At 38.3% G+C, this 17,866-nt stretch overlaps 1 protein-coding gene across 9 annotated transcripts in view; it reads right to left on the bottom strand.

Annotated features, from left to right (window-relative positions):
* Nucleotides 1-7,830: 7,830 nt before the first annotated feature.
* Nucleotides 7,831-17,866, bottom strand: part of LARP1B (La ribonucleoprotein 1B) — a 158,554-nt gene continuing 148,518 nt past the window's right edge. For 7 of the 9 annotated variants that reach the window (XM_033215237.1, XM_033215238.1, XM_033215234.1 and 4 more), the window contains 3 exons: nucleotides 13,453-13,562; nucleotides 12,607-12,734; nucleotides 8,537-9,805 (listed from right to left, as the gene is read on the bottom strand). In XM_033215237.1, coding sequence (XP_033071128.1) covers nucleotides 9,608-9,805; nucleotides 12,607-12,734; nucleotides 13,453-13,562 — 436 coding nt within the window. In that variant the 3' untranslated portion in view covers nucleotides 8,537-9,607. Of the gene's footprint in view, nucleotides 9,806-12,606; nucleotides 12,735-13,452; nucleotides 13,563-17,866 lie in introns of all 9 variants that reach the window. The other 2 variants (XM_033215232.1, XM_033215239.1) reach the window with 2 other exon arrangements.

Here is a 17,866-nt window from a genome sequence, read left to right as displayed (position 1 = left end):
ATATATTTTGTAAATTAAAAGTTAACAATTTTAAACGTTTTATAAGATGAGGACTCATAGTAATTGTAATGCATATTTTATGATTTGATAAAAACATGTTCTAATTCCCTCACTGAATAATACAGTGTACACTAGCTACAATATACAAAGCTTTACCCAAAAATATTTATAAAGAAGAGAAATTTAGCAAGTCTTACGGGTTTATGATAGCTCAATGAATTATTATGAAGATTTTCACCTATGTGTGGCCTATGACAGCTTGCATATCTACAGCAGTATTTGGGACGGGTCAGAACAATGCCTTTCTTTTATAAAGTGGAGGAAAAAAAATTAGGAATTTGTGTACCTTTTCTCCTTCGCCTCTTCCTCCTTCTTTTTTGTAGAGACTGGATTTCGCTATTTCCTCAGGCTGGTCTCAAACTCTTGACCTCAAGTGTTCCTCCCACCTTGGCCTACGAAAGTGCTGGGATTATAGGTATAAGCCTATTAATTCCTCCCAGGAATTTCTAAAGGTAGGGTTTTTTGACAAACCAATGAAAGATTTTGATACCTTCCCTTGGCCCTTGAACTAGACTATATCCTCTGTTTCACTCACTAGGACTTTTAATGTAGCAGTACTAACAATGAAGCTTTGTTCAGGATCAAGGATCCCCCAAAGATAACACAATAATTATCCTGAATCAATTGTGTAAAGCTTTAAAAAACCAAGCAAGTAGGTTCGGCTATAACCATATTTCAGTCTCATATATAGTTCCATACCCTGGATGATGGCTAGAATGATTTCTAGTTATAGTCTGCCTTGTATCAGTCTTCACTCTTTTGGCTCTTATGTGTTTTACCTCTTCAGCACTTGTGATATTGTTTAAAACACCTTACATATTTGAGTGTCGCTTTTGCTGAGAAATTAAAAATAAATAAATATAAATATCTTACATATATTGTCCTTGTATAATTTAAGAATTTAGGCAAAATATTATGTTATATATGCCAGATGTCATGATAGTTATTTTAGATGACAGGATTTCAGGATATTCCTTCCATCTTTCCTCCTATTTTCTTTCACTCTTTCCTTTATTATTCTTTGTTGGAAATATAATGGTAACTAAGATAGACAATATTCCTGACCTCTTATTTATAGTTGAGAGAAGAAGGTAAAATACAGTTTTACTTGGGTAATAACTTCCATGATATTTTTTTATTCTGAAAATATCCTTATGATTATTTGAGCTATTACTATATCACTTTAGCATAGTTCAGGCACTAGTGATTTAAATAACATGTTGAGGCCGAGTGTGGTGGCTCAGGCTTGTAATCCCAGCACTTTCGGAGGCTGAGGCAGGCAGATCACCTGAGATCAGGAGTTCAAGACCAGCCTGGCCAACATGATGACACCTGTCTCTACTAAAAGTACAAAAATTAGCCAGGTGTGGTAGCGTGTGCCTGTAATCCTAGCTACTCAGGAGGCTGAGGCAGGAGAATCACTTGAAGCCGCGAGGCAGGAGGTTGCAGTGAGCCAAGATCGCACCACTCCGCTCTGGCCTGGGTGACCTAGGAAGACTCCATCTCAAAAAAATTAAAATAAATAAATAAATAACATAGTTGAAATGGAAAAATATGACAAGTATGAAAAGTTTCAGGAATAGTCATTAGAGATTGGTTCTAGGAAATTGTGTCAATATGCTTTAAAGTGAATATAATGGTATCAAGTTCATTTCAATACATTCATGCACCAAGTCAAAAACTGTATTGTATGTAATCCATAAACTTTAAGGTTTTGAAAATAAATTTTTATTCAATAGCTAAATACTACCTAGAACGAGAACCTCCATCCAGGCTTCCTAGAAACCTATACTGTAATCTTTAAAATAATTAAACAGGCCAGGCACGCAGTGCTCATGCCTGTAATTCCAGCACTCTGGGAGGCTGAGGTGGGAGGATCAATTGAGGTCAGGAGTCCGAGATCAGCCTGGCCAACCTGGCGAAACCCCATCTCTACAAAAATACAAAAGTTAGCTGGGCGTGGTGGTGTGTGTCTGTAGTCCCAGCTACTTGGGAGGCTGAGGCACGAGAGTCGTTTGAACCTTGGAGGCAGAGGTTGCAGTGAGCCGAGATCTCACCACTGTGCTCCAGCCAGGGTGAAACAGTGAGACCCTGCCTCAAAAAAATAAAATAAAATAAAATAAAATAAAATAAAAATGTATTGTTTATTAAAATGCAGAACAACACTAAAGCTGGCTGAAGATCAAAATAATCTGGTGGTCCAAGAGGTTACCTGCCTCCCCTGCGGGCTCTGCCTGTGGCCTAGATAAACCAGCTTTTTGCCTTCAGTGGTGGGCAGACACTAATGTCATTTGCTATTTCCACAATCCTCAATCGGAATGTCTACTGGAGACAGGTCTTAACACAAGTAGAGGAAAAAGCTGGTACAAATATACCTGTAATAAAACTGACTTAAAGAGCAAGTTATTCCCCTTCTTGGGAATAAAGACAACTTCTCTTGGTGGGAGATAAATTTTTGTTAAAGTTGTTATCTAAAAGTTATTTAAAATGTCCCAGAGCAGAAAAAAAGTAAACAGAAATATGGTTTGTAAGATGCAAGTCAAACTTGGAAGTGGCATTGGTCGGGGGTGGGGCAGTGACTGGAGTGTCACTGAGCCCAGGAGAGGTCACGGGAAGGCAGATTCTCATATCCTGCTTAGGAACGAGATGTTGAGATGAGCAGAAGTAATCGACCATGGTGATTCTGGGAAAACATAAAAAGCAAAATTGTTAAAAAACAAAGAGAAAGAACTAAAACTGATTTCAGATTCATGGTGACTGCTTCATGGAAATCACGCTCTTGTCACTTGTTCAAGGTCAGTAGAAATAACGGCATCTAAGCAACTCCACTACTTCTCACATGGAGGTAAATGAACCACCGCAAGGGTAGAAAAGCGTTCATAAATCACTGTGTTAGGACAGTGAAACAATTAGAATCAGACTTTTCCTTACTAATTAAAATGTTTTAAGTAGATTAATTTCCCATGAAAATTCAAAATTATATTCACAGCCCACTGAAGAAAATACCTTGCAGTACCTGGAGATAATTTGTCCAGCGCTTAGCCCTAATGATAGCTCATGTTTACTAAGTGTTTACTGTACCACCAGGTATTGTGTTACATGCTGTGCATTTATTCTTCAGGACCCTATGAGGTAAGTGTAATTTTGTAGATAAAAGACTGTAACTTAGTGAGAAGGGCCAGGATTCAACTCATGTTTCTAACAAATAAGCTGTCTCTAGAGCAGCAGTTAACTACATTTTGGCTCTCACAGACCTCTTCTCTTAAAGTCAATCCATTGACTCATTAAAATAAGTCTCACCTCAGATTATACTTAAAGGCATTCAACTGGAAACAGAAAATGTTAACATTAAGCATTACAGTACTGTGATAACGTTTGTGTTACAATGAAAGTCTAATGAATCTTAAAACACACGGAGAAAGGTACTCAATTTTGTAGGCTTGGAATACTATCTGGAAAAAAAACAAAACAATAGCAGCACATTCTGGTTTCTAGAATTTATTGAAGCTAATATGTGTAGCATATTGTCAGAAACCATTCTATTAACCAAATTATTTCTTAATTTGCAAGGAAAAAACAGGCTTATTGTAAAGAACTCAGAAAACTGGCACAGAGTGTAAAGTCAGAAGTGATTCCTATTAATTAACCTTGTGGGATATTTCCTTCAAGTTGAACAGTTCAGAATCTTCAGTTGTCAATAATAACCCTAAATAAATTAATGCGAAATTTCTAAGCAAATTCTAAATAAAATGCCCAGTTTCATTTGTATCTTACCTTATCTAATTCTAGGAAAACATTCAAACACATAGATGATATTGTTTCCTAATCATAATTTCCTCCCAAAAGATTTACCATATATTGTAAATCATTTATCACATAATGTAGGTTTTTAAATATTCCATTAGACTCTCCATTACCGCAGAGGATGCCTATCATCAAAAAAAATGCAGTCTTAACCACAAGAATCCAATCTTGATTTATAATACTTAAGAATCATTACAGTTGAGTTCAAAAGTCAGGGGTTCTGTGTTCTATTTCATGCTGTTAAAGAACAATCTGAGGCCGGGCGCGGTGGCTCAAGCCTGTAATCCCAGCACTTTGGGAGGCCGAGACGGGCAGATCACGAGGTCAGGAGATCCAGACCATCCTGGCTAACACGGTGAAACCCCGTCTCTACTTAAAAAATGCAAAAAACTAGCCGGGCGAGGTGGCGGCGCCTGTAATCCCAGCTACTCGGGAGGCTGAGGCAGGAGAATGGCGTGAACCCGGGAGGCGGAGCTTGCAGTGAGCAGACATCCGGCCACTGTACTCCAGCCTGAGCGACAGAGTGAGACTCCATCTCAAAAAAAAAAAAAAAAAGAACAATCTGGTTAAGATGAAGAGCCTGGGCTCTGAAGCCAAACTACTTGAGTTCAAACCCTAGCTCAGCCATTCAACTAGTTGTGTGTGATAATACTTTGTTCTAGTTACAAGAGTAACATCTAGTTTTAAGTTTCTCAAGTTTTAGGCAGGATCCATTCATTAACTTGCTCTGTGACTTAACTACACGGCTTAGGTTAGCCAGGAGATATACCTTAAAATATGCTTGCTTTGTTCACATCTCAAGAGAGTTAATAAAAAAAAATAATGCTAATGAAGTACTTCAAACTCTTAAGTGAAAGGACAAAATACCAAAGCAATAGGATTTCCATTTTTAATTATACACAAGTCTTAATGTTACCATATATATTTACTAATAGCCAAATAACTAATGCAAATTTAATAATAACCAGGGCAATGCCTAACCACGTGATGAGTTGTGAGACACACGTATGACTATCATGAATGCAAGAGTAACTGATATAATTATATCACCACAAGATGGAGTAAGAGGTCTCAAAAACACACACATACTCACTTTCCTGTCAAAAGTCTACAGAACTGACATTCCGTTCTGCCATCTCATGGTGCTATAATTAGGTATTATTCTATTGTATCAGCCTCCTATGCAAGAATAAAATAAAAATAATAAGCAGTTTCATAAAAGCCAAGAAATTAGTTGAAGGAAAAGATTAAGCACACAAAGGAAAGTGGTGACACTACTTTCTAAAATGGCAAAAAGCATGACAGAATGCCAGATTGAGTTCCAAACTAACATAAGTTTAAAAAATAAAACCTAGCCAGGCACAGTGGCTCACGCCTGTAATCCCAGCACTTTGGGAGGCCGAGGTGGGTGGATCACCTGGGGTCGGGAGTTTGAGACCACCCTGACTAACATGGAGAAACCCCATCTTTATTAAAAATACGAAATTAGCCAGGCATGGTGGCACATGCCTGTAATCCCAGCTACTTAGGAGGCTGAGGCAGGATAATCGTTTGAACCCAGGAGACAGAGGTTACAGTGAGCCAAGATTGTGCCGTTGCACTCCAGCCTGGGCGACAAGAGCAAAACTCCATCTCAAAAAAATAAAAACAAAAAATATATGTATTTTAAAACTAAAATAATACCACTTTAAAAACATAACTCTCTTCCTAATTCCTTTAGTGTAGAGAATGTCAAAGACAGCTTCAACTAGTCTCTTATAAGGAGGACAAGGAGTTTGAATAATATTTTTAGCATTGCCTTTTTTATGACATTGAAAATTGTGCAAAATCATAAAAAAGGAAGCCCTAAGGTCTGTAAGGACTTTCATAAATTTTGGGTAGGACCATTTAGATTTATAGTCAATCATGATTGTCTTTTCATTAAATAGTAATGCTTTTATTTGCTTGAGCTTTACATTCAGAATTTCTTTAAGGGCTATATAGTTTTTTGTTTTTTTTTTTAACTTCTTTTTTTTTATTATTATTATTATTATACTTTAAGTTCTAGGAGGGCTATAGTTTTTTAAAACTTTACCCAAAAAAGTACATGCCATGTCAAACATACATAAGTAAAATTAGAAAGCAAAGGGTTAATATTCTTGATAAGTAATAATGCTCCATAAATTTATCAGAAAGAGATAATCACTCCAAAAGGAAAACATAAGGGGTATTTTCAAGCAATCTACAAACAATATGGTTAATAAGCAATAAAAATTATCACTTATTAGTGACCTGATTAAAATGGTGACATTAATAATGAGATTTAGCGGCCAGGTGTGGTGGCTTACGCCTGTAATCCCAGCACTTTGGGAAGACAGGGTGAATCACCTGAGGTCAGGAGTTCGAGACCAGCCTAGCCAACATGGTGAAACCCTGTCTCTACTAAAAACACAAAATTAGCTGGGCATAGTGGTGCATTCCATGCAGCTACTCGGGAGGCTGAGGCAGGAGAATCGCTTGGATCTGGAAGGCAGAGGTTGCAGTGAGCCAAGATCGCGTCATTGCACTCCAGCCCGGGCAACAGGAGCAAAGCTCCGTCTAAAAAAAAAAAAAAAAAAAAAAAGAGATTTAAATGATTTTTTGCTTATCAGTCTAAAGAGAAAGATTTATCACAATTGGTGTTGATAAGGATGTAGGGAAGCAGATGTCGTTGATGAAAGCGTAAACTGTGCAGCCTTCCTAGAGGGTCTTAAATGGAGATATGTTTTTACTTAGAATTCCAACTTCTAGGATTTCTTGACAGTAACTCTTTTATACACAAAGATTTATCCGTAAGGATACTATTCATTGTTGTTTGTTTTTCTTTTATTTTTTATTTTTTTTTTATTTTTGAGATGGAGTCTCACTCTGTTGCCCAGGCTGGAGTGCAATGGTGTGGACTCGGCTCACTGCAACCTCTGCCTCTTGGGTTCAAGTGATTCTCCTGTCTCAGCCTCCCGAGTAGCTGGTATTACAGACATGTGCCACTACACCAGGCTAGTTTTTTGTACTTTTAGTAGAGATGGGGTTTCATCATGTTGGCCAGGCTGGTCTCGCACTCCTGACCTCAAGTGATCCACCCGCCTCAGTCTCCCAAAGTGCTGGGATTACAGGCGTGAGCCACCATGCCCGGCCTATTAATTGTTGTTTGTAAAAGCCAAAACCTAGCCACAAAGTTCAACAACTCAGCAGTTAGCTAAGTAAACTCTGGTACATTCACATGCTGGAATACTATGTAACTAGTAAAAGTCATGAAATAGAAATATTAATGACATCACTGGCCAGGCACAGTGGCTCATGCCTGTAATTCAAGCACTTTAGGAGGCCGAGGAAGGTGGACCACCCGAGACCAGGAGTTCAAGATCAGCCTGGTCAACATGGTGAAACCCCGTCTCTACAATTAAAAAAAAAAAAGTAATGAGAAATATTAATGACATCAGAAAACGTTCAACTCCATTAAGTGAAAAAAACAGGTTATAACATTATATATAGCCTGATACCAATTTTGGTTTTTCTTCTTTTTTTTTTTTTTTCTTTGAGACAGAGTCTTGCTCAGTCGCCCAGGCTGGAGTACAGTGGCGCAATCTTGGCTCACTGCAAGCTCCGCCTCCCGGGTTCCCGCCATTCTCCTGCCTCAGCCTCCCGAGTAGCTGGGACTACAGGCGCCCACCGCCTCGCCCGGCTAATTTTTTGCATTTTTAGTAGAGACGGGGCTTCACCGTATTAGCCAGGATGGTCTCGATCTCCTGACCTCGTGATCCGCCCGCCTCGGCTTCCCAAAGTATTGGGATTACAGGCGTGAGCCACCGCACCCCGCCCGGTTTTTCTTCTTTTTATAACAAGTACTTTATTTTCTTCTTTGTGCTTTTCTAGATTTCCCAACGTACATGTATTACTTTTATAATAAAAATATGATAAAACTACTAATTAAAACAAACCACAAAATTCATTATATTTTCATTTATAATATACAATTTTCCAATCAAATTTACACTTGTATATTCAGTTGAGTAGAAATATCTGGTACAGGTTTCAGATGTATGTGTTCAACACAAAAAGGACAGGAGAAAAATTGATAGATCATTTCAAGAGACCATTTAAAGCTAATAAGCATGGTTTTGAAATTTCTCACTGAAAAGCTGGAACTACATACCCCATTTAAGAAAAGACTTGAAGATCTATTATTCTAACCCATTGCTTGTTTTGCAGTCTCTTTACAATATATCTAAATAAATTTATTTTCTGAATATTCAAATTTGACTATTTCTGCAATTTAAAGCATCAAAATGACCCTCCAAACAGTAAATATTATAAAATTGCCAATTATTACTTATGAGAAATAACTTACTGAAAACCTATTTACAAATTAACAGCCCATCCATCCAAAGATTATACGCATTTCAATATTATAATTTATAAGACCAAGACATCCAATCTGCTCAAAAAGAAAATACAAATTAATCTAGCGTATTGAAACCACTTGCTTTTGCCAGTACAACAAAATATCTGTAAATTATGTAGTGCTCAATAAAAGTGGATGTTAAGTTTATAATTGAAACTTCATTCACAAAAATTAATGGTCTTTTACCAGCAAAACTGAATATTAGAGCTTTTCAACTATATTCTAAATAAAAATAATTCAAAATTCAAAAAATTCAGAATAAGTGCTTTTTTTAATCTCACAAAAACTGCAACTATCATTTACATCAGTTGTAATAGCAATAAAAATTAGAAATCAATTTGCTATAACTCTTGAAAATATTCATAAAGACAAAACAAAATTAAACAAAAAGGTAAAACGAAGTATTCATTTTAAATTAAAGATAATCTGACTCCTTATGACCTACCCACTTGCAGATGTATAAATAGCAGATGCATTCAAAACAGTGCAAGATTTAATTAATTCAGGACAATATTCCAACCAACCCCAATGTAGGTTTTAAATTACTTGTGCATGTTTATATAGAATCATAAAAATAAACCTCTAATATGTAATCAGCTTATGCCAATTCAGAAAACTCCACACCAATACAATACCTGTGGAAATCATGAGATATGACTGGGGGGAGAAAAGCAAAACCTAGCATCAAAAGTGCATATACTCACTGTAACTTTAATCTTGCTATATATTCCTACTTTTGTTTTAAAAAAAGTTTTCTTTAAACTATATGTCTCAAAGAAATACTAAATGTATAATTTCATATTCTTTTTTGAATTTAAAAAATATATACGTAATCCTCCTTTGTTTTTGGTAAGTTCAAATATGAATTGACAGTGGGGTAATTGGATTGTGGATTCTCTAAGAAAGCTCTATAGAATAGAAGAATACAACATACTATATCTTCTTTAAGAAGTATGAGCTGAAATGTTAGGCATTCCTTGTATTGTTTTTTAAATATATTTAAGGAATGCTGTTTTTGTAAAACCATGACTTTGAAAAAGAAATCTGAGATCAAAATACATTACTAGAGGATCTCTATAAAAGGTCACCAAGACTATCCTTGTTTGTGAAATCAGGGAAAACATTTTTAGAATTTATCTTGTTAGAAAAAATGCTACCACTTTTCTTTCTTTTTCTTCTTTCTGATTATCACAATTAAACATCAGATTTTCCCTAAATAAATACTGATGTAAACGTTGACTTCAAGGACAAAGAACTTTCATAAGAGTCTATTTCTCAGGCATTTCACCATTTCTTGAGACCACAGGCCACAGGCAGCACTGTTTAATGTGAATTGTCACTGGACTCCGGTGAAGTATTCCTTCTGGGATCGTTTATTGGGACCTGAAGCTGACTGGTAGATGTAGGTTTAGCAGCATTTGGTGGCTTTGTAGCGGAATTAGGTGGAAGTCTATGACGATTACTCTCCTCACCAGAAGTAGATGAATGTCTTTTTCTTCCAAATTCCTCACTAATAGGGGGCTGCAAATGATGAAAGACAACACCGTTGACAGTTTTACTGTTTTTCCTCCCTTCAGAATCTAAGGCTAGACTTTTCCCCCAAAAAAGTAAGTTAAATGGACACTTCAGTAGACTTTTTTTTTTTTTCTTTTTTTTTGACAGAGTCTCGCTCTGTCGCCCAGGCTGGAGTGCAGTGACGCGATCTCGGCTCACTGCAACCTCCGCCTCCCGGGTTCACGCCATTCATCCGCCTCATAGATTTTATTAGTATAACAAAAACTTAACAGCAACTTAAGGTACTAAACTTAAATTTTCTTCCTAACTAAATCAGCCGACTAGTATTTGCTCATTCTTTTACTCAACATATGTTTGTGGTTTTTGTTTTTGTTTTGTTTTGTTTTGTTTTTTGAGACGGAGTCTCACTCTGTAGCCCGAGTGTTTTTGTGTTTGTTTGCTTTTGTGTCTTTTTTTTTTTTTTGAGACGAAGTCTCACTCTGTAGCCCAAGGTGATGTGCAGTGGCGTGATCCCGGCTCACTGCAACCTTCGCCTTTGGGGCTCAAGCAATTCTCCTGCTTCAGCCTCCCAGGTAGCTGGGACTAGAGGCGCCCGCCACCACACCCAGTTAATTTTTTTGTATTTTTAGTAGAGACGGGGTTTCACCATGTTGCCCTGGGTGATCTCAAACTCCTGAGCTCAGGTGATCCACCCGCCTCGGCCTCCCAAAGTGCTGGGATTACAGGCGTGAGCCACCATGCCCGGCCTCAACATGTGTTTATTAAGCTTCTCTCATGTCTTAGGCCTGAGCTATCTGATAGGGCACAAGTATAAGGCTGGGTTCCTTGCCTCCAAGAAAATGTTTCAGTGAGGCTATTTGCCTTCTTTATTCAATTTCGTAAGCTGTAAAAGATTTGTATCTCCAGTCTCTTTCTCAATCCTAAACTCCTATTCCAGGCTTGCTTAAGTGAAAATGCTTAACAGATAAATGAAAGCAGTAGAGGAATAAAAAAGATGCCAAGTTAAATTATCGTTAGCAAGTTTGAAGGTTTATCTAGAATTCCTATGATAAGGAGACTGGAGAGTATTATTGATGGTACCAAATTTAAACATCTTCAAACGTTTAAGTACCCAGTGAAAAGGCATCCTGCATTCAAAAAAAGTCAGTTTTTTAGGCCTTTCCAGTTACCAAGATTTGGGAGCCCAGAACTGGACACCAATGAAATAGTATTTTTATGTGGAGATAAATTAAGATAGTAACCTCCTTATCCAATCTTCCATTGTACTTAAAGGAGGAGGCCTGAATTCTTGGCTTATGTTCAGATGGGACAAGAGTCTCAAATATAGAGCAAGGATGTCTTTGTGATAGAACTGGTTAGACCACTCTAGAAAAATAGCTCTTAATTCAAGAGACAGGCACTTTTATTAACCCTATCCCTGGGTCATCAAGTCCATTTACACAAAACTGCAAGACAAATTACAACACAAAGCAGAGATGATGAACCTAGCCTTCCCTTGACTTCTTTTCTATTTTTAAATTTAAAATTTTTCTTCTTCCTTCTTTTTTTTTTTTTTTAGACAGAGTCTCATTCTGTTGCCTAGGCTGGAGTGCAGTGGCACAATCTCGGCTCACTGCAACCTCCACCTCCCAGGTTCAAGAAATTCTTGTGCCTCAGCCTCCCGTGTAGCAGGGATTACACACGTGCACCATCACACCCAGTTAATTTTTGTATTTTTAGTACAGACAGGGTTTTGCCATGTTGACCAGGCTGGTCTTGAACTACTGGCATCAGGTGATCCACCCGCCTCAGCCTCCCAAAGTGCTGGAATTAAAAGTGTGAGTTACCATGCCCAGCCTTTCTCCTTAATTTTTTATTTATCTTCTTCCTCCTTTTCCTTTATCTTCTTACATTCTTGACATTTTTTAATGCTTTTCTTTTCCTTTTGAAATCAAATTGATCAAGCCTATATAAGTGCAACCTTCAACCAAAGGTGATGAGAAGAACCCATGAGAGTGGACATCGTCATAAGATGGCAGCAAAAGGACCTTGTCTAGCTGATTCAACTAAAAGACACCACTCTTGTGCTTGCACACATGCACACAACATTCGCTCCTTAATTTTATTATGCAGGTACCCTAAAGCTATATCAGCACATGTTACAGAAAGTACATGGATAAAAGATCATTAAAAAGTGAAAAGTTTTCACATTGCTAGTGACAAATTAGCATATCAGATAAAAATTAATAAATCTAGAAAATGTTTAATTATAGAAGCATATGAAAATTAAATTGAATTAACAATTGCACTGTGGTTATGCAAGATGTTAACATTTGGGAAATCTGAGTGAACAGAGTATATAGGAATTCTCTGAACTATTTTTGTATCTATTTCAAAGCTTAATTTTAAAACTAAAAAGTTAAAAAATAAAATTACAAAATTAAAGCTTAAAAAGCCACTGATGGCCGGGCGCGGTGGCTCAAGCCTGTAATCCCAGCACTTTGGGAGGCCGAGACGGGCGGATCACGAGGTCAGGAGATCCAGACCATCCTGGCTAACACGGTGAAACCCCGTCTCTACTAAGAAATACAAAAAACTAACCGGGCGAGGTGGCAGGCGCCTGTAGTCCCAGCTACTCGGGAGGCTGAGGCAGGAGAATGGCGTGAACCCGGGAGGCGGAGCTTGCAGTGAGCTGAGATCCGGCCACTGCACTCAACCCGGGTGACAGAGCGAGACTCCGTCTCAAAAAAAAAAAAAAAAAAAGTCACTGATAAGAGATTGAAATATATGGATAATAAAAAGAATAGAGGAAACGACTTAAAACTTACATCAACACGGAAGTCTTCTAACCTCTTAAAACTACAGAGGTATTCCTGAAGTTTTGGGTCAATAGACTGTGTCGTAGATTGAGAATATTTCAAATAAGCCCAAAACTTTTCTAGTCCATATAGCTGACCTAATAACAAAGAATAATACACATTATAAACTATATAAAATTTTTAAAATGATTCACATTAAATATAATCCTATCAGCAATAAACAATTTATCTTCCAATATATGCTTACTGTAGATCTTGAGAATAAGACATGTAATGAATTAAGCAATAATGGCAGCTAATATTTATTGAGCATTTGCTATGTAACAAGTATTAAGTGCTTTATTTTGCATCAAACTAATTTGACCCATATACAACCCAAAAGATGGATATTCTCATATATGTTACAGATGAGAAAACTGAGGATAGCAAGGATAGGCAATTTACCCACCGTCACAAAGATTCTAAATAGTGGAAAGGGAATTTGGACCTAGCAATCTGGCCCAGAACCTGCACTCTTAACCACTGTGCTATTTCTGCCTTTCCAAGCTTACCTGCTGATGTTGCATAGAATTTTCATGTAATGGAACATCAGTGAGTAGCCATGTTTGTCAAAGGGATAATGACAAAATACACCTCCATAAAAGAAAGACTTGAAAGTGGTTACTTTCCAGCACCTCCCAGGAAGGGCCTTCTTACTACCTGGTGCCCCATCCTTCATCAATAAACATAATAATAGCATGAAGATCTTAAATGGTTTGCCCTGAAGAAAAAAACTATGAATTCCCTCCCTATTTACTGACAGACTCAGAGTTACAATTTCCAATTAGAGTATAAATTTTCTGATGTTATTGTTACCAGATTCGTAGTCTTTTTTGGTTTCTTCTTGGAAATCCTGAAAAATTTCTTGCCTGAATTTTTTTTCCAGTCCATAACTATAAAACCTGAACAGACATTCTAACCCATACCTATAAAGAGAAAATAAAAGGTTTATAATAAAATACAATCTCTCTATAGTAGTAACATCAATATAAGCAAACATGGCACAAGTAATCCTAAACGAAAAATAACATTTTAGCATTCAGATTTTTTAATTTTTTTGAGACCAAGTCTCACTCTTACTGTCCAGGTTGGAGTACAATGGTGCGACCTCAGCTCACTGCAACATCTGCCTCCCTGGTTCAAGCTATTCTCCTGCCTCAGCCTCCTGAGTAGCTGGGATTACAGGTGACCACCACCGTGCCCAGCTAATTTTTTGTATTTTTAGTAGAAAAGGGGTTTCACCATGTTGACCAGGCTGGTCTCAAACTCTTGACCTCAGGTGATCCATCCGCCTCAGCCTCCCAAAGTGCTGGGATTACAGGTGTGAGTCACTGCGCCCAGCCAGTATGCAGATTTTTAACTGAACTGGTAATTAGTAATCCATAGCTGGCTTTGCTATTTTTGTTGACTCAGCCATAGCACATCATGAAGGTATACAGAGAACCTGCTGCATGAGAGGCAGCCCTTGGATAGTTCAGTATGACCTCTTTAGATGCACTCAGTATCTCTCCCTGGTGTTTCTGAAGAACTGGCCAAAAGATTTAGTGATAAATTGGGGATGTGTCAGATTTTCCCCAAACCAAAATTTATAATGGTGTGTTTGTACACAGTATTAAATAAATACTCTTGAATGTAAGCTTTACTCTAGGAAGATAAAGACCACACAGCTGTGCCCTAGATCCTAGGTGTGGTTGTCCCATTCAACTATAATGGTACAAACATAATTATATGGTTAAGAGAGCCTCCCTGCTTTCATTATAAAGTACAATTAATAGTAGATATATTGCTAATAGAGCTATAATCACTACATAAATGAGAAAACAAATTTCTTTGTTTCTGTCTATAACTATCTAGAGAATCTAGGAGTTCTGCTCAGTGGATCAGCAAACTATATAGGCTCAACCTTCAACCACAGGTGATGAGCAGAACCCATGGGAGTGAAACAATGCTGTAAGATGGCAACAAAAAGACCTTGTCTAGCTGCACTAAAAGATACCACAATTAAAACACTCCTAAGTTAGAATCCCAAGTCTTTCTGGGTACCTCAGCAGAAAGGTTGCAACCTCTCCATTCTGCTAACATAATGTTAACTGGCTATCAGTCACAGGAAGCAGGGTGTGTGATTGTGTGTCTCTTTTGTAAGCAGCTTATTTACAAGATGAAGAGTGATGTTCTGGCAAGCCAACAAGAGAAATGCAGGACTGCCAACTACACACTTAAACACTAACCTGAGCCCTTGGCTCCCATAGCCTTAAGTGATGCTACTGGTTGAACTTGCATGACTGAAGTCTAAGGAGATCAAAGACTAAAGGAGCCACAGTGGTTCACAATGACAAACTTGCTTTGACGTTCCTCTTATGGGATCATATTATACCGACATCAGTTGTTCTCAGTCTTAGCTACATATTATAATCATCTGGGGAGCTTTTAAAAAATACTGATGCCCGGGCTCTACTCCAAACCAATGGAGTCAGGATCTTTTTTTTTAATTTTTAAAATTTTTGTGGGTACACAGTGGGTGCATATATTTATGGGGCACATGACATGTTTTGATACAGGCATGCAATGTGAAATAAGCCTGTCATGGGGAATGGAGTATCCATCCCCTTAAGTATTTATCCTTTGAGTTACAAACAATTCAATTACACTCTTTAAGCCACTTTATTTATTCATTTTTAAAATTCTATTTATTTATTTATTCTTTTGAGACAGAGTTTTGCTCTTGTTGCCCACGATGGAGTGCAGTGGTGCAATCTCGGCTTACTGCAACCTCCACCTCCTGGGTTCAAGCAATTCTCCTGCCTCAGCCTCCCGAGTAGCTGGGATTACAGGCGCCTGCCACAATGTCTGGCTAATTTTTGTATTTTTAGTAGAAACGGGGTTTCACCATGTTAGCCAGGCTGGTCTTCAACTCCTGATGTCACGTGATCCACCCACCTCGGCCTCCCAAAGTGCTGGGATTACAAGCATGAGCCACCATGCCCGGCCTCTTTCAGCCATTTTAAAATGCACAATTAAGCTACCACTGACTATAGTCACCCTATTATGCTATCAAAGAGTAGGTCTTATTCATTTTTTCCAATCATTTTTACTTTTTGTACCCAAAATCAGAATCTTTGAGGTGAAGCCTAGGTATCTCTCTTTATTTCTGGAGAAGTAAGTTTTTGGTTTTTATCAAGTAAATCATATTTCAGAGGAATATAGAAATTCTTAGATTATTGATAAAGGATTAATACTCAATACAACATTTATATTGAATAGGCAATATTTGGATTTTTACTCTTATTTCTTAGCAAACTATTCCAAAGACCAAAAGTATGACATTAATAACACAGCCCAAACATGCAGCATAACTGCTGGAGTGAAGGACCGAGGCAAATGATTAGCGCTCTCAGTTGTCATTTATTCATTTACCACTTACTTCAAGACAGCTCAGAGGAATAGAAGACCTAGAGGCTTAGAACCAGAAGGAACTATATTTGAATCATGGGCTTGTAATCATATCACTGAAAACTGAGTCAATTAGATCCTATTTTTCAAAAATAGGTATTTGTAAACCTTCTAGACCAGAGCTAGCACATTGAAGAGATGTAAAGAAATGTTAGCTCTCCCCCTCCTTCCTGAAATCACATTATTACTACTTTCAACCAATGGACAGAATTAGTAACAATTCCCTAATAACAATAATCATCTGGCCAGCCACCGTGGCTCATGCCTGTAATCCTAGCACTTTGGGAGGCCAAGGTGGGTGGATCACTTGAGGTCAGGTGTTCAAGACCAGCCTGGCCAATATGGTAAAACCCCATTTCTACTAAAAATACAAGACCAGCCTGGCCAATATGGTAAAACCCCATTTCTACTAAAAATACAAACATTAGCCTGGTGTGGTGGTGGGCACCGGTGATCCCAGCTACTTGGGAGGCTGAGGCAGAAGAATCGCCTGAACCCAGGAGGCAGAGGTTGCAGTGAGCCGAGGTGGTGACACTGCACTCCAGCCTAAGCAACAGTGCGACTTTGTCTCAAAAAAAGAAAAAAAAAGGAAAGGAAAGAAAAGAAGGAAAGAAAGAAAGAAAAAAGAAAAGAAAGGAAAAGAGAGAGAGAGGGAGGGAGGGAGAGAGGAGAGAGAAAGAAAAGAAAGAGAGATAATCCCAGCACTTTGGGAGGCCGAGACGGGTGGATCACGAGGTCAGGAGATCGAGACCATCCTGGCTAACACGGTGAAACCCCGTCTCTACTAAAAAAAAAATACAAAAAAACTAGCCGGGCGAGATGGCGGGCGCCTGTAGTCCCAGCTACTCGGGAGGCTGAGGCAGGAGAATGGCGTAAACCCGGGAGGCGGAGCTTGCAGTGAGCTGAGATCTGGCCACTGCACTCCAGTCCCGGCGACAGAGCAAGACTCTGCCTCAAAAAAAAAAAAAAAAAAAAAAAAAAAAGAAAAGAAAGAGAGAAAGAGAAAGAAAGGAAAGGAAAGGAAAGGAAAAGAAAGGAAAGGAGAGGAGAGGAGAAAGGGAAGGAGGGAGGGAGGGAATCATCTATCAAGAACTTACTATACATAAGTTAATGTGTTAAGCCCTTTAAATGCTTAGTGTAACCTTCACAATAACCCTGTGAGAGAGTATGTATCATAATTTAACCTTTTTTTTTTGTTGAGACAGGGTCTTGCTGTCACCCAGACTGAAGTGCAGTAGCACAACCTCCGCTCACTGCAATCTCCTCCTCCCAGGCTAAAGCAGTTCTCATGTTTCAGCCTCCCAAGTAGCTATAAGCGCAGGCCACCACGCCAATCTAATTTTTCTGTTTTTAGAAGAGATGGGGTTTTGCCATGTTGGTCAGGCTAGTCTCGAACTCCTGGCCTCAGTGATCTGCCTGCCTCGGCCTCCCAAAGTGCAAGGATTACAGGTGTGAGCCACCATGCCTGGCTTAACCTACTTTTTATAAAGAACATAAAGCCTGGTGGGATTACAATCTGTCATCTGTAAATTAATGGCTGGGACTCAAACATAGTCCTGATTTCAAGGACTTCAGGTGCTTAACCACTAGTTCCTAAGAAGTAGCTAATACAGTTGAGTGGCAAATACTGCAGAAACAGAACCAAAGGTAGGAAACTATGTTACAAAGGTATTAGAAACATACACAGAGTTATGTGTATAGAAACACAGAAGAAGAACTCCCAACCTAGACTTGGGTGGAAATGGAATCAGAGAAGTTATTAGAAAGTCTTAAGGAACAA

The sequence above is a fragment of the Trachypithecus francoisi genome, unplaced genomic scaffold (assembly GCF_009764315.1).
Source record: "Trachypithecus francoisi isolate TF-2019V2 unplaced genomic scaffold, Tfra_2.0 Lachesis_group1, whole genome shotgun sequence".
NCBI lineage: Eukaryota > Metazoa > Chordata > Mammalia > Primates > Cercopithecidae > Trachypithecus > Trachypithecus francoisi.
Note: the sequence above shows the minus strand (reverse complement) of the source record. Positions and strands in the feature narration are given on the sequence as shown.